The sequence below is a fragment of the Aplidium turbinatum genome, chromosome 12, assembly GCF_918807975.1.
Source record: "Aplidium turbinatum chromosome 12, kaAplTurb1.1, whole genome shotgun sequence".
NCBI classification, from domain to species: domain Eukaryota; kingdom Metazoa; phylum Chordata; class Ascidiacea; order Aplousobranchia; family Polyclinidae; genus Aplidium; species Aplidium turbinatum.
In genome coordinates this window covers 5,963,207-5,987,852 of record NC_137483.1, presented here as the reverse complement: position 1 = coordinate 5,987,852, position 24,646 = coordinate 5,963,207, and the positions used below count along the sequence as shown (strand labels likewise).

Here is a 24,646-nt window from a genome sequence, read left to right as displayed (position 1 = left end):
GATGCTACAAGTTCAGTGTGGCAAGAAAAGTTTGCACTAGCCTTTGGAACACAGTTCAGTAGTCATGTGCTATCACGAGATGAGTCATCATAGCACATGACCTGGAAACTGTTTCAAAAGCTAGAGCAAATCACTACTGCCACAGCGAACTCGCAGCATCTGGCTAAAACAGATTGTCACTCGTCAGTACAGTATCTACATTGTGATGAAGTTGAACATAGTTTACCTTTTATGAAAAAAAAAAACAATTTTACTTGCAACAGTTTTGTCAGATCACTTCGTGAGTTTAAGCTTCAATCTAGCTAACATTTGGCATGCTGATGATTTTACCAGTGGTGAAAAGGTAGCACAAACTAGCGTAAATTATAGTCAAAGACTGTGTTTTCCAACTGCAACTCAGACAAGCAGATTACTTTTACAACTTGACCTGCCATCAAGCATAAACAACTTCACAATGTTAATATTAACGACCTGCACTAGCTTTTGGAATACAGTTCCCTACTCATGTGCTATGACGAATGGTGTTGAAGTCAGTGAGTCGTTGTTTGATGCGGCTCTTTGGTTTGGCTTGAGGCTGCTGTCTGTTGAGTTTCTGTGTTAGGCGTTGTTGCTGTGAAATTTGTTTTAGTTACGGCAACTTCTGGACACTTTCACCGGCTTATCACGTACCGTACTCCTATTTATGATATTACAAAATTTGATGCATAAATTTACGGGGACGCGCTCCCCCTCCCCCCCCCCGAAAGTTGGCGCGTATGCAGGCCTCGAAATTCACGGCGGACATGTCCGCCGTCACAGCACGTGGTGTCCGCTGGAAGTACCATCTAGATCGGTCATATTTGTCCGCCGAGAAATACACAGGAACTTACAATACAAATCGCCATTGCATAGCACGAACAATTGTTGCGAGAATATCATTTCCCGCGCATCCAGAAAATGTGAATACTGCATCCCTTATTAGCTTGCATTCAAGCAGGAAAAATTTCGATTTTTACGTTGCTTCAACGATTGATGACATTGAATCAGCATAACAAAGGCGACTTCTTCACTAAGATCGAATGGGAGTACTGGTACTTCTACACTAATCCTGCGTAACTTAGTTCAAGTTTTACGTCACAATGTCTGGCTTTGATCTCCGAGTAATATTGATAAGGCAAGGTTGGTTACAAAATTAACTTAGATTATACGATTCGGCTATTACAACAAGGATAGTATGAAAGAAAAAGGCCCAGGGAAAATCCACTTTCGCTCACATGACACGCAAAAATAAACCTAAAGAAAAAAAAAACTAGTAAAACTTTGCACAGCAGAAAATAGTGGCGTTTAGTGCAGAAGTTTTCCGACTCGTGCCCAGAACATTATGACGCAAGAAGCCACACGACCTCGTTCGGTGGAAGTTAATCAGTCATGTGGCGTATTAAGCAGCTACACGGCGCTTTGATTCTTCAAGCGCTCGTCGTTGGTCTGATGAAAGCCTTTCGGAGTGACTTCGCTGAAAATTTAAAAAGCCTTCTAAACCGTAGCTACAGTTCTCAAATGGCGAAGAATTATCAGGTAAAGTGATTAAGCATGACGATCGACGCTAAAACTACTGTGTCCGCCGTGAGGCTTAATTTGTCCACCGAGATAGCTGCTCAGACCGGACACGTTTGTGCGCCGTCAACAAAAACGAATTTCGAGGCCTGATGTATGTTATGTAAGGTATTCTTTGTATTTTGTTGAGGGCCGTCCAGTCCCAATAATGTTCCGTTTAATCAATTTTAATTTATCTCCTAATTAAGCTGTTTTGCGTTCCGTATGTTTCATGAAATGAAACATTTTGGTCATTTATCTTGGATCAATTCGACATCGCCTCAGTTATTGAGAAGTTCCACACCTGAATTGCAAACGTACCATGTTGTGTATCGTTCAGTACTGTAATTGTTTGTTGTAAAGTACAGTATAGCATACCATACGGTGATGCAACCTTCTTTTTCTAATCAACTAGATATTGGGCAATGTCGCTTCTACCTTTTTCTCGACCTTTGCTATGTTGACGTGTATTGTTTTTGCTGTGATGGTCAGAAATAAAAACAACTGAACTGAACAATGGGGGCTGGGCGGCCTTAGGGGAGACTCAGGTAAGTTGGCCCAATGGGCAAGTTGGCCCACTCTAAATAACTTTTTAAGTACAATAGTTATTGTGACGTAACATGCGCATACTGAGAAAATGCTGTTCAAACTACCTTATCACCAGGTTGGGAGGCTCTAGCAAGCAATATAAACATGTGAGCACGATTTTTGTATGAAAAAGTATGATTTTTAAAATTTTTGGATTTTAAAATTTTTTAGATGTCGAATGAGTTTGTTCTTACTGTATAAGAGAGGTTATTATTTAGTGAGTGCAGCGCTAGGGTAGTTATTAAGGCTTACTTTGACGGCGAAATCGTTGTTAGAAGCTCGATAGTTTGACATAAATTTTAGTTTTTACAATATGGCTGCCATGCAGGGAAGTTGGCCCATTTCTTGGGTGGGTATGTTGGCCACCATGGCCAATTTGCCTTCATGAGGTATTGCATAGAAGGATAATTAATACGATGACTTATTTTTGCAAGATTGAAGTATCATCAAGTAGGCTACCCAAAGTAGGTAAATCGCGGCTTTACATCAGCATTAAACGATCAATATTACACTTCCTAACATCGTTTTTATGCCACAGATTGTGACAACGTAATAATAATGGTAAGCAATTATAAAAAGAAAACCGATCGGGGGAATGTGCCTCAGCAGGTGTATGAAGAGGGGCTAAAGATGTTGAGGAATGGTGTGAGTCAAAGAAAAGTATGCAAACACTTCTCAAGCGACGGTTTAAAACGTACCTCATTTCGGAGATACATCAAAAAATGTTCCGATATTGGTACTCATGTAAAAATGGGGTTTCGTTCTGGAGAGCCCAAAATTTTTCCACTGGTGATGGAGAAGGATCTGGTAAAGCATATTTTGGATATGTCAAATCGCTACCATGGTTTATCCAGCAAGACTATAAAAAAACTGGCATATGAGTTTGCCAAAGTAAATCAAGTTAAAATGCCAAATAATTGGAATAGAAAACAACAGGCAGGAAATTTTTGGATGTCATCAATGATGAAACGTCACAAACTTTCTGTACGAAAACCAGAAGCGACATCAATCGCACGTGCAACTGCATTCAACAAACATACTACCTCTCAATTTTATGATAACCTCGCGAAGTTGCTTGAAAAATATAAGTTTACACCGGATAGAATGTGGAACGCCGACGAAACGGGTACAAAAACTGTCCAAGAACCAGTGAGTGTTGTCGATCTTCGAGGAAAGAAGCAAGTTGGAGCGATTGCTTCAGCTGAACGGGGAGAATTGGTGACCACATTGTGCGTGATCAACGCTGCAGGAAACCATTTCCCTCCATTCTTCATTTTTCCCAGAAAGAGATTCAACCAGCAATTTCTTCGAGGTGCCCCGCCTGGTTCTATTGGCGACGTCAGTGATTCTGGCTGGATGTATGAAGATTTGTGGGCTAAATTTTTAAAGCATTTTGTTAAAGGAATTTGCTGCTCCAAAGCAAAACCTCACCTTTTGATGATAGACAACCACGGGTCTCATCTATCAATTGAGGCTCAGCAAATTTGCAAAGAGAATGGGCTCAAAATTTTAACATTTTGGCCGCATACAAGTCACCGGATGCAACCGTTAGATGTCGCTATCTACGCTCCGTTTAAAAGGTATTATAACACGGCGCTTGACAATTGGATGCGTTCACATCCTGGTCAGCGGTTTTCAATATATAACGTCACTGAGGCGGTGACCTTTGCATATAATCGTGCAATAAATCCGCTCAACATTGCAGCTGGCTTCCGCAAACCTGGAATTTTTCCATTCAATCGAGAAGCCTTCACCGATGACGATTTTTTAGCGGCAGATCCCACCGATTTGCCAGAAGATGGTAAAGATCTATCCGGTGATGATCAGCCACTGCTTTGCAGGACGATTCAGGAACAGGGGACCAGCAATGAACAACCGAGCAGTGAACTGGTGAACAATTTTAATGAATGGTTGAACTCCACAGATAATACAGACACCCCTCCATCCCGAAAACATCCGAATCCTGAGTCCATCGTCGCATCCACATCCGTGGAGTTGCAAGATGGAACAAGTTGTGTTGTTTCTACATCGCCAAATCCGAAAAGTACCGGTAATGAGAACCTCCTTTCTACAATCATCGCTTCTGACGTTTATGTGTCGCCTGCGGATATTTTGCCCTTTCCAAAGTCAAAAAAGAAGATCAAGAAACGCTCAACCAAAAAAGGCTACAGCCGGATAATCAGTGACACCCCAGAAAAAAGGACCAATGAAATATCCAAACCAAAACCTGTGTTACAAAAAAATCGTCGTAAAACAACAGAAAAGGCAAGAAAAAAAATAATCCAAACTCTCCACAAAGATGAGACCGAAAGTTCATCCGATGAAGACGACATTACTTTGAAAGCAATGATGCTAAATGAGTTCAAACAACACACGTCTTCCGAGTGTGAAGAGTTTAGCTCCAGCGATGACGAGCCGTTGTGTAAACGCAACCTACCAACACCTTCATGCGAATGCGCCATATGTGGCGATTCCTACAACAACAGTCGCAGCCGAGAACGTTGGATTAAATGTGCACACGCAGACTGCGACAAATGGGCACACAAATTATGTTGCGACGACACACAAGCATTCGTATGCGTTTTTTGTGAGTAAGCTATTTTACTCCCCAGCTATTGAGTAGCCTACCCGCTGCTTATGCATATGTACATGCACATCCTGTAGGATAATAGCACTGCGTTTGAATAAATAGATTCATCGCGCATGTCATTGTTCGTTACTCCTGAAGTGTTCTTTTACAATAAACTTTGTGAAAACTTTTATCTGCTTGTCATACTTGTAGCATTATGGTAACAATGTCCTACACCTACCAGTATCATTAAGGTAATCAAATCGTTAGGAATAAAGGCATGCCGCTCCAACTGCATGATATTTGATACAGCCTTAAAATTAAGGAGAAAGAGAGCTTTTCCACTGTTTAGTATACCGAGAGATGGGCATGTTGGCCACGTGGCCAACTTACCTTCCATGGTGGGCCAAATTACCTGCACATGTGGGCAAGATGGCCCATTTTATTTTTTTTGGAAAACTTGAAAAATTACATACCTAAAAATGTCGGTTTGATGCAAGAATATGTTCACTTCTAGAGTGATAAATTCTCTACTCTTCAATAGCATTCGCTTTAATATATGTTTAGTTACTAGCTCACAAATTCAATTTTACATTTTGCTGGGCCAACTTACCCGAGTCTCCCCTATACCATTTGTCCATTTCTAATGTTTTGTGAGGTCATGTTAGGCAAGCGTGTTTATAGTCTACAATGAAAGCTATTATTTAGGAATAAATATAGGCTGATGACTGAATCATTGAATCAATTATGAAATAATATGAATATTAAAGCTTGGCTTCGAACAACCTTTTGTTAATGAAACGAATTAGGGAAAGGTGGAGCAAAACGGACAACTTGAAAGTGTTTTTATGAGAATGAATTAAACGTAGGCTACATCTATTGTGTTCGTTGAATTCGTATAGTAGCTACCGTTACCCAGGGGCGAGTTTAACTGATGGGGGGGCCCGTGAAAAATTTTTTGCGCCGAGAGCGCGAAATACTTTGCAAGGTAACTTGAAAGTCACCAACAGTGTTGCTAATGCAAAAACCTCAGGCTGAGAGAAAATAATAATACAGTAGAATTCGCCTGTAACGGCACCTCTACGGAATTGCAAAAATTGACTTTATAGCCGAATTGACGTTAGCCTATAGACGAACTACCGCAAACTATTCCTCAAAACTGTCTTTTGATTGAAGAAAGAGGTGTATAATCCAGTCAGGTTTACTGTGCACCACCAAACTGACAAAAGTCACGCAGAAAATACAGTAAACAAAGAAATTGTTTAAAAAAACAAACCTACAGCGAAAGGTACAGGAAATTTGCGCAATACAGATCGTTACATACAGTAGCCTACTGTAGTAGAGAAGTACATTGTTTATTAGCAAAAAAGGCATTGATCTTCAGCTGTTTCAGTTTGGCACGGATTTCTCTACCACATAGCGTTCAGCTTTTGCTAAATAATGTAGGATTTGCTCACTATCGTCGTGACTTCGGAAGTATCGGTGTAGTTTATACAGTACTGCGCGTACAACTGTTGCTTTGAGTTGTTTAAAGGTCAGCTGTTGAGCTGCTTTTTACACGTGATTGTTTTTCACGCGGGAAAAAAGTTAATTAAAGTCCCTGCTGGGAACGACGTAGCAAAATAAAGGAAGACATTTTGCAAGCAGCAGCGCTAACTGGATTAAAAGACTGGCCGTTCGTGGTGAAGGTGATGGCTTAAAGTGACGTTATAAACGAACAAATGACGTCTGGGGACCAATAAAGGGTGCTGTTACATGCGAATTGACGTTATAGGCGATGCTGTTATAGCCGAACTACAAGGTATGTAAACAGTGGCATACGCAATGCTCCCCCCCCCCCCCTTAAAAATGTTTTAGTAGTTAACGACGTAGATTAAGGCATTTAATATGTTTTGCATTGCTCTGTCAAAGCAATTACTGTAACAATGTTGTTTTATAGACTAAGCCAATACGAAATACATGGCCCAATCCACCTACCCCACCCCAGGTATGCCGATGTAGCATAGTGTTCTGTAAGCCTAATTATAGTGATTAGTGAGAGAGAAATGGATAAAGTCTAAACTAAAACCATACTGGGATATCATGAACACGTCTGGGATATCAGTGGCATAGCCAAAGGGGGGGGGGGGTTGGGCCTTGGGGGTTACAACCCCACTTTGGCACGCGTGTGACGTCACGATATTGAGAATGATGCTTTCAGTTTCTTTATGCTTGGGAATGATGGTTTCAGTCTAAAAAAAACTTGCCTAATTTTAAACAAAACTGCATTAAAAGAGCGAGTTTTGCCAATACTGTACCAAACATTCAAACATCTCAGCCAGGAATTAACAACAAGAAAACATAGAGACTTAGCTTTATTTCCGAAAAATGCCGAAGAAAACATGATCTTATCCTTTTGCTATGCCACCTGACAGCACCATTTTACAGGAATATTCATACCCACATTTTTGTTGAAAATGCTCTCAGAATGCACCAAATTCAAAGTAATTTTTCAAAATTTTCTGAGGGAGGCCCCCCCAGAACCCCCGCCGCTGGGTGTCGTCTTAAGCGAAAACGCCGTCGGGCTTCGCCCGCTGGTCGTCAAACCCCCCCCCTTTCAAAATTCCTGGCTACGTTACTCTCAATGCCCCCCCCCCCCCTTGAGGAAATCCTGCGTACGCCACTGTATGTAAAATATAGGAATTCTGCCGGGACCAAGCGAAATGTGACGTAATAGGCGAATTGACGTTATAAACGAAGCCGTTATAGGCGAATTCTACTGTTACACAAAATCACATTTTTCTACACCCTCTCCCCCCTAAATCCGGGCCTGCCGATACCGGTAGAAAATAATCTTGCATTGGTAGGCTGTATTTTTGTTTTATTCTAGGTGTACCGAGTCAGGATGATTGGACTCTCGCTCCAAGTAAGCTTATTTTGGGAACATTGCCTTCAAACTCCACGTCGACTCCAAACGTAAGCCACAATCCAGATTTTGTATACCATAACTTACGCCTTTCCAATGCCATCCCCTATCATGAAAGAAAAGCATATACCGGAACGGTATTTTGAAAAAAATTACTGATTGTTTGATTGAATCTTTATCCTCAGACTGGGAAAGCTTCTTGAAGAGCTTTATCCTGGCAGTTTCGCGTACTTGTAGACTAGAGGCTTTGAATCACTGACGCAGGCCCAGTCACCGAGATTGACAGAGTGAAGTTTCCAATTGTTGAAGTCTTGTTATCGTGGAATTATTCCATCCATTAGATGCCGCTGAATGGAGAGCAGTCCTTAACGTGCGTTGCTCAAGCGCACACCACGAGGGTCGAACTAGCGCCGCTTGATCTTAAAGCTTCTTCATACCAGTAGTCACGCGCTAACCAACTGAGCTATCGGGACCGCTTGGAAAATAAAATCACTGATGGAGGCTACACAACAATTACCTAACAACTGCACCAAGCAGGCTACAGCGTAAATATTTGTAGGCTACGCTAAAAATATAAACCGGCAAAAAGTCAGACTCCGATTTCTGTTTTTGCCAAGAATTTCAGACTCGGGCTCCTATACATAGGCGTAGCCAGGGGGGGGCGAAAGGGGCCATGGTTCCCCCAAATTTTCAAAGTTTGGATTCCGAAGTTGAGCCCTTTGTTGAAAATATAATAAAATTTGTAGAAATTTATAACGTTTTCCAAGACATCTGGCTATTAACACCCCAAGGACTTGTTTTAGACACACAGAAAGACACCAATAAATTTTGCAAATCGTAAATCGCGCAAAATTTACTCGCTTTACGTTTCTTTTAACTAATTTGTGGAAGCAATTTCAGAATGGCTTACTCTGTTGGATTTTTGTGTAGCTGAGTTTTTGGTGTTCTCTAATTTTAGCCGCAGTTTTTGCCCGTTCGTGTGTAAGAGCTACCTTTAATAAGTTAATAGCTGTTTATCTGCTAATAAATTTTATACAAATATTACCCTAAAAGTGTTTCCAGAAAGCGCTATAATCCATTACTTAACTGTAATTTTGCAAAAATTTTCCGGGGGAGCATGCCCCCTGATCCCCTAGAATACGCGTGCCTTCGGCACGCTCTAACCCCACCAGTTTCATTGCTTCCCCTTGCTCAAGCCACCAGGATACGCCACTGCACATCAGGTGGCGATGTTTTAAATCAAACACTTTGTCGTTTTCTTCAATTCATCAAATATTTGCCCCCCCCCCAATTTTTTTCCTGGCTACGCCAGTGCTCCTGTAGACAACTGATCAAAACGAGAGATGGTAGCCTAATCTTCTTGAGCATAAGGATTTGTGATGAATTGCTCAGTTACGCTATCCCTCGTTTTCGAGGATGATGATCTTTGCAATAAAAATATCTTGCGAAGACGCCTGTGCGTGGGTTGATTAACGTGGACTTGATAAGACCATCAGCTTTGTCCAAAGGCAAGAGCTGGTGACATGCTGCAGCCTTCACAGTCGTTGAGTTTGACTTCATCCGCCGTTGGGGACTTGGGCACTTTGGACTACGCTTTGTCTGGCCTCTACCTTTCAACCAACCTGGCATGGGTCACCCTTCTAGGAGTAGTACAGCTCCAGAGGTCACTGAGGCACGGAAACACTTTCACCACAGTGGCCGAGTGGTTAGCGCGTTGAGCTTGCAGTCGAGAGCCTGCCTGTTCGACTCCAGCCACCCGCACTTGCTGTTGTTTCTCTGGGCAAGAAACTTCACGATAATTGCCTCTACCCAGTGATCGATTTCGAGTAATGGGTAGTACCAAATTTAAGTCATAAGTAGAGACTAGACAACCGGAAACACACATTGCCGTCGGCTGCAGCGTAGGACAGGTGTACGTCGGAAGGCGTACACCGATGCATAGCGCTCAAGTCCGCTTTCCGGCAATGCAGGATAAAGATAAGACAAACAAACAACGAACACCACGTTAAGGTAGTAGTCCGATGAGAGAGATGTGTAATTACAACCAGGGATATCTTGACACTACAAGATATCCCTGGTCACAACACTCATACAAACAACCCTTTTGACGCAATTAAGTTAAGGAACTGTGTTATTCACAAGTAGGCTAATACGTGTGGTGCCATGGTTAACACATTTGGGAAATTTGCACCCCGTTTGTGTTTCTGATCTTTCCAGCTAGCAAAAAAGGCTCTGTTTTGTCACTTCAAAATCAAACCACAAGGTGAGACAGAGAGTCAATAAATCATAACCTCGTGTCCGCCCAGCTCGGTTGCACGACAAACTGATGTGCTGTTTTATTACCCACTAAAGTTTATTTGTTTTTTCCAGAACATAAAAACTGGACAGCAAGAAATTGGAAAACCTGCCTTCAGTTGATTGTAGTCATGTGACTCAGCACGTGATATTGTTAGCGTTCTTCTCGAAAGGTTTTTGACACACCAACTAATCTAAGTGAACGAATCGCCATCATCAGCGTAGCCTAGTGGATTAGAGTTTGGGCAAGAGATATTGCCTAGTCATTTCGATTGCTTGGGTTCGATTCCCACCTCCGGTCTTTACTCTCCTTTTTATCAACATTACATCACAACATTGCAATGTGCTCAACTCAACCGGAACGATGGAAATAGCTATATTACCGAAAGCTTATTAATCATTATTGTCTTGACGCGCAGGCTTCATGCATATTTTAACACAGTTGGGAACGGTGTTATAATTTAATTTCGTCTCGAATTTCTGTTTAAGGTTGGAAGTTTTTACGTAGTCTAATGTGGAAAGTAACCGCTCACACATCTTTGCCCAATCTTTAAAACAATGTGTGTTTTATTTTCTCTTGCCTTCTACCGCACTGCAGTAGGTCATGTAACTTTGTAAATTATATTTTGTACGTTATTCGCTCTGAGGATGCGCAATTGCGCATTGTCATGATGCGCGAAACGTCAGTGAAGCAATAAATCAACCTGTTTATTGTTGCTTTTACTTTCATCAGATGAACGTTGCAACCAGAGCTAGAAACGATGCTTATTGATGAACCTGATGAAGAGTTGAACACCCAAGCTTTTCAGTATTCAACTGGACTGAGTACAAAAAGAATGTTTGGCTGCAATCAGGTGGTTTCAAACATCAGTGATGACAGTGATGTCATATGTAATTGCGTTGGGAAAGTGTGATACGTTAAAGTGCCTACCATCCTTGCAGGGCGCATTGCCTACAATCGAAATTTAGGACCTCCCTGTGTTGGGTTGCTCAGCGAAGGCAGGCCAACCCAGGGGCGCCGGAACGATTTTTGACTGGGGAGGGGGGGGCAGGATTATGAAAAAAGGGCACTTTTGTTGTTGAAAGGCCAATTTTTTTTAAGTTTTAACATAAGAAAAAGTGCTCATCTATCAGCTCATTATCGAGTAATGGTGCAAGTGTACGGTATAAAAAGAACAATGGCACGGAAGGGCATCATGTTATGTTATAATGATGAATACTATTTTGAGGCAAAAATGAAAGATTATAATTAGGCTAAAAGCGAATAGCAGAAATTGTTATAACTCAAATTGTGCAGTAGCTTTTTTTTTTCTTTTCGCGCAAGTAGCTTACATGACCTTAAAAAGGCACCATTGCCCCCCTGCCTCACCAGGTCGACCCTTGTGTTCTGTCAGAAACAACTTAGATTTGTGGTACCGAAGTAAAGCAAAATGCCGAAAACGGATTCGGCTTCTTTGAGCCACATCTCCACTACAATACTCTCCCTACAAAAAGTTTGCTTTTTGGTAAAGCAAGAAAACACGCTCAAAAAGGTTTGTCACAGCGAAATGTGAATAGGCTACACTGCAATATATGACTTCATAAAAAGTCCCGAAACGAAAACATTACAGCTCTACGTCGCCTCGGCATTGCAAAACATTTTGTTCTTAGACAATGCAATGCAAAAAAAATCCTTCAAAGATCACACCATGGCTGGGCTTGCAACAAAACATAGGTAGCCATTGTGTTTCCAAACAGAAAATCAACCATTTTTTACATTAATTCAACGTTTGTAGACGTTGAATAAATGGAAAAAACGGTTGATATACTGTTTGATAATTACTGCCGAATACAATTGATTGGATGTCCTCTTTCAAATTGCTTCCGTTCTTTATTTTCAAGCAATTAGCAGACGTTGTCACGGCAAACTATTATTCGAGATTTTTTTTCACGCTCAGAGCAATACAGTTTATTGTATTGTATAAGATGACTTACATGCCATGATAAAATAAAATACATTTGCGAAACAAAACAAAAAACATGATCGAAACAGAAAAAAGTGACGAAAATAGTCTTTCAAAGAAATGTGAACTGGCAAACAACTGAAGGACAAAGGCATTAAAACAGTGCATAAGCATGAAAACGGCGCTATAAAACTCAGCTGCTTCAAACTTCATCAAGCAGCGCGAAACGTTTTATTGGGGGGACTTTATTATGCCATGTTAAACCTAGACTCAACGGTACATGTGAAATCACTCATGCCAACAAGTTTTCAACGTATTTTTGATGAATGTGATAGCAGTGGGTTATGAATAGTGAACAAAGTTTAGCTCAGCCACAACTGTGAGTCACATCTTGATGGGTCTGCTACTATTCGGTGAGTTCCTAACCTCTAACCCTAAAACGGCAATGCCGATAATTTAAAAAAAAATTTAAAAAAATCACCAAATAGGGATCAGACTCACCGAAACGGGCCATTCCGCATCTTGATACTGACAAGCCCAGCCTCATGGGCGAAACACGGTGTCTATCGCTGTTAATTCTTACGACAATCGGCTGCCGAGAAACATATCCTGAGCCTTATTCTGATTACAATTTCAATGAAGAGGTGGTATTCTCGAACTATGGCATATATTTTGATTTGTAAATTATTATTGTTTTGTGAATTGCACTTCACATTTTAATCAGCCTATAGTCAGAGGGCCCGATTTAAGCGATACACGCTTGCTCCCTCGTTTAGAAGCAAGCGCAACCGGTTTTACAGATTACAACTTAAGATGATGAAGCAAAGTCTGAATGTTTATTGGTGTTTTGTTATGTGATGAACGGTTGCCCTTGTCTACAATTTAAAATAAAATCAATGAATTAGACTTTTCAAGGAAGCCGAATCGTGGTTCCACTTCCAACTGTGCAAACACACAGTTCTGGCGCTTTTGTTGGCTGAAAAGTCGCGTCGTAATTAAGTGAAGATAAATACGCTATAAACTTGCTTTGCCAATGATGGTGACTCACTTTGAATAAATAAAACTTAAAACGAAAGTGACCAACCCAATCATGAAAACGACTACCATCACAAAAATGTTTTTCGAAGCTCGTCTTATTGTGCAAATCAAAGTCAGCAAATCATTCTTTTTTGCATTGATAAATTTGAAGTCTGCAGACGTTGAATCGATGTAGAAAAGGACTGATTCGCTGAATGAGAGCTCAATTAATCTATCCGCTTTCGTAAATGACCTAAATGAGATACCACATCCACACAGGAACAAGCTGAGAGCAACAACACAAAGACATGACAAACCTGCTGGGACTATGATGTTGGAAGATATTTACCAGAAACCCAGAAAGCGAAGTCCGTTATTTTAAAAATAATGGGTTTTGTCTGGGAAATGGCCACAAGACGAACGTAGCATTGAGAAATGTTCTTTCGCAACTTTGCGTTTGTCTTGTGACCATATTTGTAACAGAATATGTCATAGCAACATTCGCAAATGTAATCTTTCACAGTCATGTGATATTATTTGTGGTAAACCTTTGTTTCTTTATTTGTATTAGATTGTTTTCCTGATGGAGACATAGTTTAGTCGAAAACGCTTGAGTGGAATTATTAGTTGTATGTCGGTTTGGTGTGTTGTTTAAATAATTAATAACGTTATTTTATTCAAACCCATAAATTGATTGTTTATTACTTGTCTGCGGCATTGTAATATTACTTCTCTTCCAAAGCGACATCAATTGGAGGCAATTTCATTTAGGTTTTGGTTACGTTTCTGACAGGCTGGTTTAATAACCTAAGCACACAATTTTAGTTGATAAGAAATCATCGAATTGTGACGAGGCGCGCTGTCTTCCGCGTTTGTCATGAGTATCGGGTTCATTTCGTCACAACGTTACTTCGTTTTTATAGTTGTGCCTTCAGCGCAGAGGCGAGGTCTTCCGGCTTTAAACCACTCAGGCAACTGTGCCATTCGATGACGTCATTAAATTTATGAACAGCTCTGCCCATATTAACAACATCTGTTCAGTTCAGAATCGCTCGATATTGCAACCAAACACAACAGTCATATCACCAAAAACATCCATTAACTTATTCAATTAACCATGTCCAGAATAACATTCAAGCAAACATCAAAAGCTGAGGGTTTATATTATCAAAAGCACACAGCAAAATCCGTTATTTTTACATTACATAATGTAAAAATAACAGATTTTGATGTCTGGGCAGCTCAATTGCTGTTACAATGCAGTCAGTTGTCTTACAGGCATCAAAACGCACTGCCAACGAGCGCAGGAATAATGTTCACACTGATCTAATAGCGCAGGTGATCTAATAGACGCAGAAAAAATATTGTGATTCGTACCGATTCTTATCAAAAAAGCTGAAAAAGTAAACAGGCATAGTGCACGGAGAATATGGACTCTTTATAACTCATAGACAAAAATTTGGTGTCCGAGCATGGACAATATCCCAGGTGGCAAAATCTATGGTTTTTGCATTCGCCTGTTGGGATTGAATCAATGTAAACAGCATGGATTTTGCAAGCTGGCTTCATCATAACAACATTCTGCATCAAAATACGTAGACTGTTTACTTCCCCTTTTAACGGAAACAAAAAGCACAACTTAGCTGGTTATAAGATGATACATGAAAGTATCCCAGACAGCAAAATGTAATGTTTGAATGTAAAAATGACAAAGATTGCTCTCTGTGTATACTGTATAATACCGTGACACATTATGAAAATAAAGCTGGGTCTAAACATTCTTCAATTGGACATTGTTTAGACTTCAAAGCCGTGCGAAATACGAAGAACTTGTACCCAAACCACTGTTTGTCACCAAAACGATTTTGCATAGTTTGCACACCAGTTTCAGTTTAGTGCTGTACAGTTTAAACAGCAGCTGTCGCTTCCCTACACTGATCGACCAAACGCCCACGTTAATCATTAAAAGCTAAAGAACCTAAAGGACTTATTCCAGATGATCAAATGAATAAACGTTAAATAAACTAACGGTGTGCTACAATGTATGTTAAATTGATGAAAAGCTTTGTCACCATTGATGCTACCTAGACATCAAAATCCGTCAATTTTTACATTGATGTAACAGCACATTGATTTTGTTGTCTGGGCTAGCTTTTGAGCAAACAATTCTTGGTACAAAGGTTCTTGCAGTTACCCAGACAGCAAATCAATCGTTTTTGACATTGATTCGAAATCGTGGCTGCCTATTTGTGACGAAGTGCACCAAGACACCATCTTTTATTCAGAGGAACTATGCCAAGCGCACAGTGTGTATATGGAATCTAAAGAAATTTCTAAACCGAAAAAAGGAAACTCATCAAATCGTGTCATTTGACAAGCAACCCAACTGCACAAAAAGTTTTCAGTGAAATACCCACATAGGTTTGTTTTACTTACGATAGGTATGCTGAGACGTCCATATTCTTGCATACGCTCATACATAAAACTTGACAGATTTTGTTAATTTACTCCACAAACAATACACTTCTTTCACGCCGCATTCAATAATAATGGCTTATAAAAAACCAAATATTCTATCATCAATTAAACTCTATTAATCACTCAGAACGATTGAAGAAAAAACATGACATTGCACAACTTACAACTAAGCACGATTAAGTTTGTAAGGAAAAAAGTAAATGCTTGGAAAAGTAAAACCTTGGACATCAACGTTAACAAACATGCCACAGTATGTAACCATGGCGACCTATATACACAGGCCATGCCAATGTCCAAGCTTTAAACTTGACTGGAGGCCCATCTGCTATGCTTGATAGTAGTCAAAATCGCAAGTAAAGTTGATAGTTTGAGTAATAGTTAATAAAAACAGTCTCTCTTTGTGTATAGTTTAAGCTACTTTTGTGCTGGAAAACCGAAAAGCATAAACAAACGGAAAGCGAAAAGCAACACCGGTAACAAGACAGTGTCTTTTTTTAAACGTAAAATTGGGTGCTTTGAGATTCAGTGATCACACTTTGGCTTCTCAAAACTAACATTTCAATGAGATATAAAGTAAATTTAGCTTAGAGTTCAAAATCAAAACTACATCGGCCTTCAGTAAGGCCTCCAGTTCGCATGTTGGCAAAGCCTGTGCAATGTGTGCATGTAGACAATTAATTTCAAGCATTTTTTTCATGCTATAGTAACACTCTCAGCACTGCAATGATGGCTTTAAAATCACGATTAAAATGCACTTAGAGTCGAATTAAAATGAATTATATGGTTGACAAAAGCGATTGCTGAAATCCTTATAGTCGCAGCAGTACATGACCATATGATTCAAGTTAGACAGCAAAGTACAACACAACATGAAAGAAATAAAATACAACACAAAACTGCTTTCTTTCTGGAACACGATTTTCAATATAAATTTAAAAATGAAAAACTAAGTCTTTAATTACTCTGAAAAGTTAATGGATAAAAAATTGATATGGTTGACTTGACCTGATTGAGAGATTGCGCTTCGAAAATGTTTAGTATACGATTACATCCAAATTATGACTTTGCAAATGACTTACGAAAGGCTTTTGCATTGATCTTTTAAAAGCTAAAACATATGTACAAAATTTATACAACAGGTCAATTATAAACATTGACAACGAACCCTATACAACAGGGGTTATCAAACTGTGGCCTTCATCACCCCGGTCTGAGATTCCCAACCTGTGACACCGATTTTTCTACAAATAAATAAAATGGACGTACCTCCTAGAGGGGGGTAAAATTGAATCTTGGGGGGCAAAGACTTGCGGGAGCGTTTGAATGTTCACCACGTTATAGGCCTATAAAGATTGAAACTACCGTACGGGATGTTATGATTGAGACCGTTCGTCAGTATGCAAGGTCAAATTACTTTTCGAAATGCCAGATCCCAGTCAGCAAATCAGTCTTTTTTACATTGATTTAACATCTGCAGACGTTGAATCCATATAAAAAAGGATTGATTTGCTGGCTGGGATGTGAGTTATGTTCAGATTTTTATGAACAATCCAGACAGCAAATCAACCTTTGTTTACATTGATTCAACGTCTGTCATCGACGTTGAATCAATGTAAAAAAAAAAACAGTTGATTTGCGGTCTGGGGAAGAGATTGGGAACTCCTAGCCTAGAGGCACTGGACAGCAAGGCTGTTTTGAAAACATTCCCTAAAAACGAAAAAAACTTTATTATTAAAAAGAGTCACAAAATATCGGTGAACCTCAGGAGATAGGCTACTGAAACAAGCTTCAAATAGCAAATGTTTGGACGTTAATGATGGCTAAATATTCTGCAATAATCTTGGATTTTTTTTAGAGCAATTAGTGTCTTCTGAAAGGGTATTTGATGACAAGGCGAGAAATGGGAAAATTTCACGCCATTGACTAGCAGATACTAGCTACCGATGTCTTGCTACTCTTTCACCTGACTATCCTCCTCTGCATTTGCTTGCAAGCTGTTCAGGAGTGGGAAGAGATGACACAGAAACACTCAATCAAGTATCTGTTTTGGGGAAATCTTTTTGGTTGAACGCTTCCCAAACCTGATAGACATTACAGTTATAAATACATATATTTGAAAAAGCAATTAATTCTGCTACATTGAAGGATTTAAGACTTTAAGTGATTCAAAAATATATGCAATAAATGGTAGTTTTATTTAGTCAAGACACAAATTAGTGCGTTCGACAGGAATAGAACTGCCAACCTTCGGTAGGCTACTCTTGCAATTCGGACATGTAGTGGGGAAAAACTTACTTAAAAATTGAGAAAAGTATTAGTAGCAAGAGTGACGCCATGGCTTCAGCTAAGTTGGTACTATAGACCAGGGCTTCCCAAATTACAGGTTGCGACACCAAATGGGGTCGTAAATCATAATTTGAGGATCGCTTAACAAATTAAAAACGGGCCTACCATGTACACTGTACAGGGTGGTTTACACTGGATAGTGGATACTGCAATTACTGCATACCAAGAGGTCTTATAGAAAATGACTTCCAGACATTGGGTGACGAATTAAAAACGTTTGAGAATCCCTGCTTTAAATTATAACGTTTGGTGTTACTCTACTACACACGGTTAGTACATATACTAGTTGACCTACTCATGCAGTGCTGAGAACTAATGAGCTAAAAGCCAGGTAAGGCACTAACTGCAAAAAAGCTACAGCTGCTTTAGATAGTGTTATTTGCGTAGAAGATGCTTGAAGTTAAATAAAAAAGAACAAATTAGAACAGGTAGTGGTATTTTTCATTCGGATATTACTGTCAAAATCGCTCTGTATCACAGAAAGTCTTAAAAATTTGAAAAGACCAAAGTTAAAAGCTTTTGGCCAAACCAGCTTGAAAGCCCCTGTTATACAGTGCACTTGGTTCGTTATCAAAAATTCCAACAAAATAGGCTACAACCAGCAACCACGCGTTTGACGGACGAATACGGTTAATCGCATAATCAAATCGTCAAACTTTTTAGTACGTTAAATGCATTCGTAATAAACGATCAGCATGGTTCAGATTCACGATGAATCTGGGGTGGTAAATGGATAGACCCTCGGCCCCAGAGGCTCACACGACGACGAGCATGGTTGAAGATTTTCAACCAAACAACTCAAATCAACAATAAAAACAATCATAAAATCACCTGGTACGCAAATACATGGATTCATTATGTCAGGGTTTCCCAAACTGTGTGGTCAGTGGACCACTGGCGATCCGTGACAATATAACAGGATATAAAAAAGTTCACGTAGGTTGGACGGAAAAAATTATGCAAAATGTGGTGGGGTCCACAAAAAGGAGATTCATAAATAGTGGTCTGTGGCTTAAAAAAGTTTGAGAAACCCTGATCTATGTTATAGCAGTGCACATGAGAAATGAACTTTTAGACGCTTGCCAGAAAAGTAAGTAAGTGAGCAGATATTCATTGCAAAGTAGAAAAACATAATCAGGAAACGAGTCAGACATGATCAACATCAGCAACAAGTGCAGTGTTACATCACAATCAATACAACAATATAAGATACCATCAATAGCCGACTAAGTCAAGATATATATTCGTTGCTGCAATACTTCAGAGAATATTCTCATTAAAGGTGTTTTATGGTCAATGGCACAGTTATTGCACCAAGCCCAAAATTAGCAGTTTTGAGTTCGATACCCGGTAACCCTAGCTGTTTTGTGATGAAGATTTTATGATAATTTGAGGGTTAGATCACAGGCCATGGTCAGACGTAATGTAATCTCTGGGAAACACTTGTCTTGGATTCAATTTTTTCCACGTACGCAGTGGCTCCGAGAGGGGGGGGAAGTCGGGCCAGTTTCCCCCCTAGCAAAACATTGTAAAGGAAAAACGAGTAGTTTTTTTGTTTTTGCACTTTTGAGGGGGCCCATTTTTAGTACGGTACTAAAGTAAAAATGTACCAACTATATAATCAACAAATTCTTAAATGAAGTGCGTAGTTCCAAGTATTTCTCAATCATTGTAAATGTCACTCTCGATGCTTCTCATCAAGAACAAATTATTTTCGTGTTAAGGTAGGCGATGTTAACAGCTTCAAGACGTAAAATCTGAAGCTGAAATGATTTCTGTATCACTGAACGGTTTCTATTGTATTGATAGTTTCAACTTGAAAACTGGTGCTGTTTTAGCTAAGCGGGAACTATTTTTGCTTGACAACTGAACCTTAACTTCAAAATCTGCGTTGGCCAGGCATAGGATGTTGTATCCAACATACGTTATCTGGGAAAGTTAAAGGTATCAGTCCAAGCACGATTAAAGAAAGTAAATCCTGTATAGTTTTTGTTTATGAATCATCACCATCATCAGTCATCATCTCCGTCTGCAGCAAATTGCGCATCAACATGAGTTGTTTGCTTCCAAGAGTGGCGATTTTGAGCCAGCTCGCCCAGTGTCGCCAAGTTGAGTCCGGTCCATGATTGGATGTTGTCTTGCCATCGTTTTGGTTGTCTGCCAGGTTTTCTTTTTTCTTCTACTTTTCCTTCTGTGCAAACTTTGCTGATTCCGAATTGTGATCTTTTAGTGTGGCCGAACAGTTTTAAAACTTTTGATTTTATTATTGCTGCAATTGAATGTAATTTTATCATAGTTAAAAGATCTTCTGTTTTCTTGTGGTCAAGTAGCCTTTTGGTGGTCATGCTTTTCATGATGTGATTTTGGAAGGTAGTAATGTATCAAATGTATCAACAAACTCAAACATATCGTCGATGAGTTTGAAGTTCCATGAAAATTTCATCGTATGTCTGTTGTGCAGTTGCGGGCATGTGGGACAAATTTAAACCATTTGTAGGCTACAACAATGACATTTTGGATGAGTTGGTACTTTTGACAGAAAGCCACACAGCAACTTTCAGCTGCAAACCAGAACGAACCACCCCATAACCTCTACACAAGGAATCATTGATTGCAACTTTCGAAAGGTTTTTTCAAATAGTTTTGTTATCATTTTTTTGTGTTCCGGTAGCTACCTCCAACGGTTGCGCTTTGAGAACGTGGTTTTAGCAACTACTGAAATTTGTAAAGAATTGTTTGCGCTCCAGTAGGCCTAGGCCTAGGATTGAAAAGCCTAACTATACTATACCTGTTGTGCATCAATTCAGATGTCGCAAAATTTTATCATTTGATGCTGTGATTTGTAACTTTGAATTGCAAAAAGTCCAGAAAGGGTTGAATTAAATCAGGGATGTCCAAAGTCCAGCCCGCGGGCCAACTCCGACCCACGAGACGTTTTTGTATGGCCCGCGCCTGTTGTTATACAATGTGTTATTTTTGGCCTGCAGAGTGCATACACACAAAAATCATATAAATTCAACTTGCAGTTTTCAGAAAAATTATTGTGGCTGTTGGCCCGCGAACACTTATTATCAAATCTGGCTCGCGTGGGAAAAAGTTTGGACACTCCTGAATTAAATGTTTGGTTGAACTATTTTCGTTGCCTGTATGGTGTGTTTACGAAGCTTTCTAGACAAAATAGTTTGCCTCAATGGCATTTTTGCTGCAAGTGTAATCCAGTGATTATTGATAATTTTTACATTGAACGAAGTTTTTTTCATGCTGAAGAAAGTAGGCTAATTTCAGCTTAACACGAACATGCAACGCAAGATACAAATTAGATGTACATTTGCTAAAAAATAATTATGGGGCCCAATTTTCGTATTGTTTTCCGACCAGTGCTGACTTTTCTCGGAGGCCCTGCACGTACGTTCCGCCTCCATTTGCATATCGCGGCAACCACAGCCAAACTAGTGACGTTTGTCTTTGTGAGTGGATGCTAGCTCAGCTACCAATCAGAATATTCAATACGAAGTGACTATATCTACGGCACTAGTTGCGATCAAAAAGCATTATTTTGTGGCAGGTGTTGCCAGGGTAAAGGCTAGGGTAAGAGTATTGCTCTCTACCCAGGAGTGCCAGAACTTAAAAATTTCCAAAACTTCAAGTTTTTGTCTTCAATGGCTTTAAACTTTTTTCAAATTAGGGCAAAATTTCTTATCTGGCAACACTACAGCCGTAGGTATAGCCACGTCCTATTCTATATGCTTGATAACCTGGTTGAGTGCGGATGCGCGATATGCAAATAAGGACAGGGGCTCCGAAAAAAGTTTTGTGTTCCGGGCACTGGGCATGAGACCATTTGACTTTTTTAGTATATTTGATTTGAACATAAAAAATGAAAAATCAACAAAATAAACAATTGTTTGTATTTCAAATTGTTTGTAATAATTTGTTAATTACAAACATTAGCTGTTTGTAATAATTTTGTAATAATAATATTTCAAATTGTTTGTATATTCAAATATAGTGCTAAAAAGGTGATCTCATACTAAAGGCTGAAACCACATGCTTGCCCGAGACGCTAAAACTTTTTTAGTGGTCTCATAATTTTTTACAGCATGATGTTATTTTCCCCGAAGGTAGGCGTCCACCTCGTAAGAAGAGCTGAAGATTCATAAGACCAACTGCTCTACTCGACAAGGAAGATGGGGATGATTTTTTTTTATTAACTCAGCAGTGTGTCATGATGTTGCTCCGAAGACGATGAGGTTATTGAAAATAGATAAATAAGAACAAAGTCATGAAGTCATTTCTAGTAGTATAGAAGTAGTCCAAAATAGAACATCGCATGAGTGTGAGCTGATTAGTCTTTGTCTCTACAACAATCGCAGCAATCACAAGAACCGCAGCAATTACGAGAATCGCATCAACTGGAAAAAAATAATGCTTAGGTTTGAAACACTACGAAAAACATTTCAATACCGTATGTCAAAGCAATGTGTTGTTCTGTCACCCAGTCAACAGAAATTGTTTTAGCCCAAAAGTAAAGTCTTCTGGACTACCACTACCTGCATGATCTTCTCTCTGTTACTGAATTTTGCATTCGGTCACTCCACACAAGGTGTCCACCTACACACCCGCAGTGATGGGAAACTGTTCAACCTGGCCCGACTGAGAGCCAAGACGAAGGTTCGCACAGTGCTGATCAGAGAACTGCTGTTTGCCGACGACGCAGCACTGTCAGCACACGCCGAGCACGAGCTGCAGCAGTTGCTCAACCAGTTTGCACACGCCTGTAGGGAATTCGCACTGACCATCAGCATCAAGAAAACAGTAGTCATGGGCCAAGATGTCCCCAAGCCACCTGTCATTACCATAGGACCAAAAGTGCTCGAAGTGACAGACCACTTCACCTACCTTGGTTCAACGGTCACCAGCAACCTGTCCTTAGATAAGGAAATCGACAGACGGATAGCCAGGGCTGCAGGAGTGATGACTCAACTCGGGAGGAGAGTGTGGGACAATAATCTTTTGACACTTAACACAAAACTCAAAGTGTACCGTGCGTGTGTTCTTAGTACTCTGCTGTACGGTAGTGAGTCCTGGAACACTTACGCCAGACAAGAAAACCGCCTTAAAAGCTTTCACCTTCGTTGCTTGAGGCGCATTCTTGGTATTTCCTGGAAGGACAGAATACCCAACACCACTGTTCTGGAACGTTCTTGCTCCCTGAGCATACACCTTCTCCTCTGCCAGCGACGTCTACGCTGGTTGGGGCATGTATCCAGAATGAAGGATGGGCGCATTCCAAAGGACATTCTGTACAGTGAACTTGCCACAAGGAAACGCCCAGTAGGACGACCCGCACTGCGTTACAGAGACGTTTGCAAACGAGACCTGAAGCAGACTGACATAGACCCTGCCAGCTGGGAACTGATCGCAGCAAATCGCAACAGATGGCGCTACGAAGTCAGTGCGGGTCTAGCAAAGGGTCAGTCGAGGCGGAGGAAGCAACTAGAGGAAAGAAGACAAAGAAGAAAAGAGAGACAGCAGCCTCAGAACTCCTCTGATTTCATATGTCCAAACTGTGGACGAGACTGCCACGCCAGGATTGGACTTCAGAGCCATATGAGAAGCTGCCGTACCCAGAGTGCTACCATCATCTGAAAAGATGGAAGGATGCCTACTACTACTACTACTACTACTATGGCGGTCTTTTGGGGCTAACTTACAATAAATCCCTTTTTTCTAATTTATGAGCAAGTTAGCCCCAAAAGACCGCCATAATCATGCAGGTAATTGTAGTCCAGAAGATCTTACTTTTGGGCTGAAACAACGTCTGTTGACTGGGTAACAGAACAACACATTTGCGGAGCTACGACCAACACCATATCATTAACACCCTGCGATTTAAGAAGGTATTAAAATCGAAATGATTACAAATATCACTAATCCCTTTTAAAATGCAGATAAGTTTAAGACTATTACACGTATATCAAAATTTCAAGCTGAAAGCCAAGGCAGGCATCACGTGGCTAAACTAATCAACAAAAAGAGGCAAATCCTTCTGTTGGTAAGAAATGAAACAAGAAAAAATTATGAACCTCAAAACTTCAAACAACGTTTGATCCTAATTTTAAACCTTTTCATCACGCCATGCAGGAGTTCAATGTTCTCTTGCAACATCTACAAGAACATTGCGTTTACAGCAATAAAGTGCTTTCCAACAGACCAGTAGGCTAGTGCTGTCATTTCAACAGCTGTTAAGAGAAAGCTTGCACACATTTCTTAATTTTGAAAAAATTACAACAAAACCAAGTTAATCTATCTGCATAGTGAACTGTTCCCAACAATAGAAAAAGAGCACTACTGCAGTTTTGGCGGCAGTTTAAATAATTTACATCATTGCAGGGAGCCGGCTTGGACCTTTGAAGTAACACCAGCAATTCATTGAACAAAGCAAACCGAGTAATAGTTGTATTTTTATGTTTTTGTATAAAATTAATGCAAAAAGAATGAACTTCACCAGCTAGGTAATTTATTTGTATTAAATTATAATGGAAGAAGATAAGCGAGGTTAATCCTAACTATTGATTTACATTCATCACTTCGATTGTAAATGTAAGTCGTTACGCAGAAAATTAATATCATAAAACCCTTTATTTTTTAAAACTGCTTTGCTCTAGCAATAGCATTATCAGTTAGTATATCATGATGGAATCTAGATTTTAGATGTGCTCTTTTAGAGCATAGCTAATATGAATACCTTTTTGTTCTAACCATATTTTGAAATCGAGATAAGTATTTTCTTTTGATAGTGACATACATACATTCTCTGCAAAAATGCCGTTAGCAGAAATACAGTAAAACGCAGAGCACTTACTGCTTGACAAAAAAATAAATCCCAACAATCGCCAAAACAATCCCGGCAATGACTCCGATCACTATACC

The 24,646-nt window shown here is 39.9% G+C and overlaps 2 protein-coding genes across 2 annotated transcripts in view; both read left to right on the top strand.

Moving 5' to 3' along the window:
• Positions 1-10,636, top strand: part of LOC145781076 (uncharacterized) — a 42,189-nt gene extending 31,553 nt beyond the window's left edge. The window contains exons 7-8 of the mRNA XM_082592824.1: positions 7,599-7,684; positions 10,005-10,636. Of these exons, the coding sequence (XP_082448950.1) occupies positions 7,599-7,684; positions 10,005-10,052 (134 nt within the window). The 3' untranslated portion in view covers positions 10,053-10,636. The remainder of the gene's footprint in view (positions 1-7,598; positions 7,685-10,004) is intronic.
• LOC145781078 (uncharacterized) overlaps positions 1-24,646 on the top strand; it is a 446,514-nt gene that overhangs the window by 97,830 nt on the left and 324,038 nt on the right. The window lies entirely within an intron of this gene.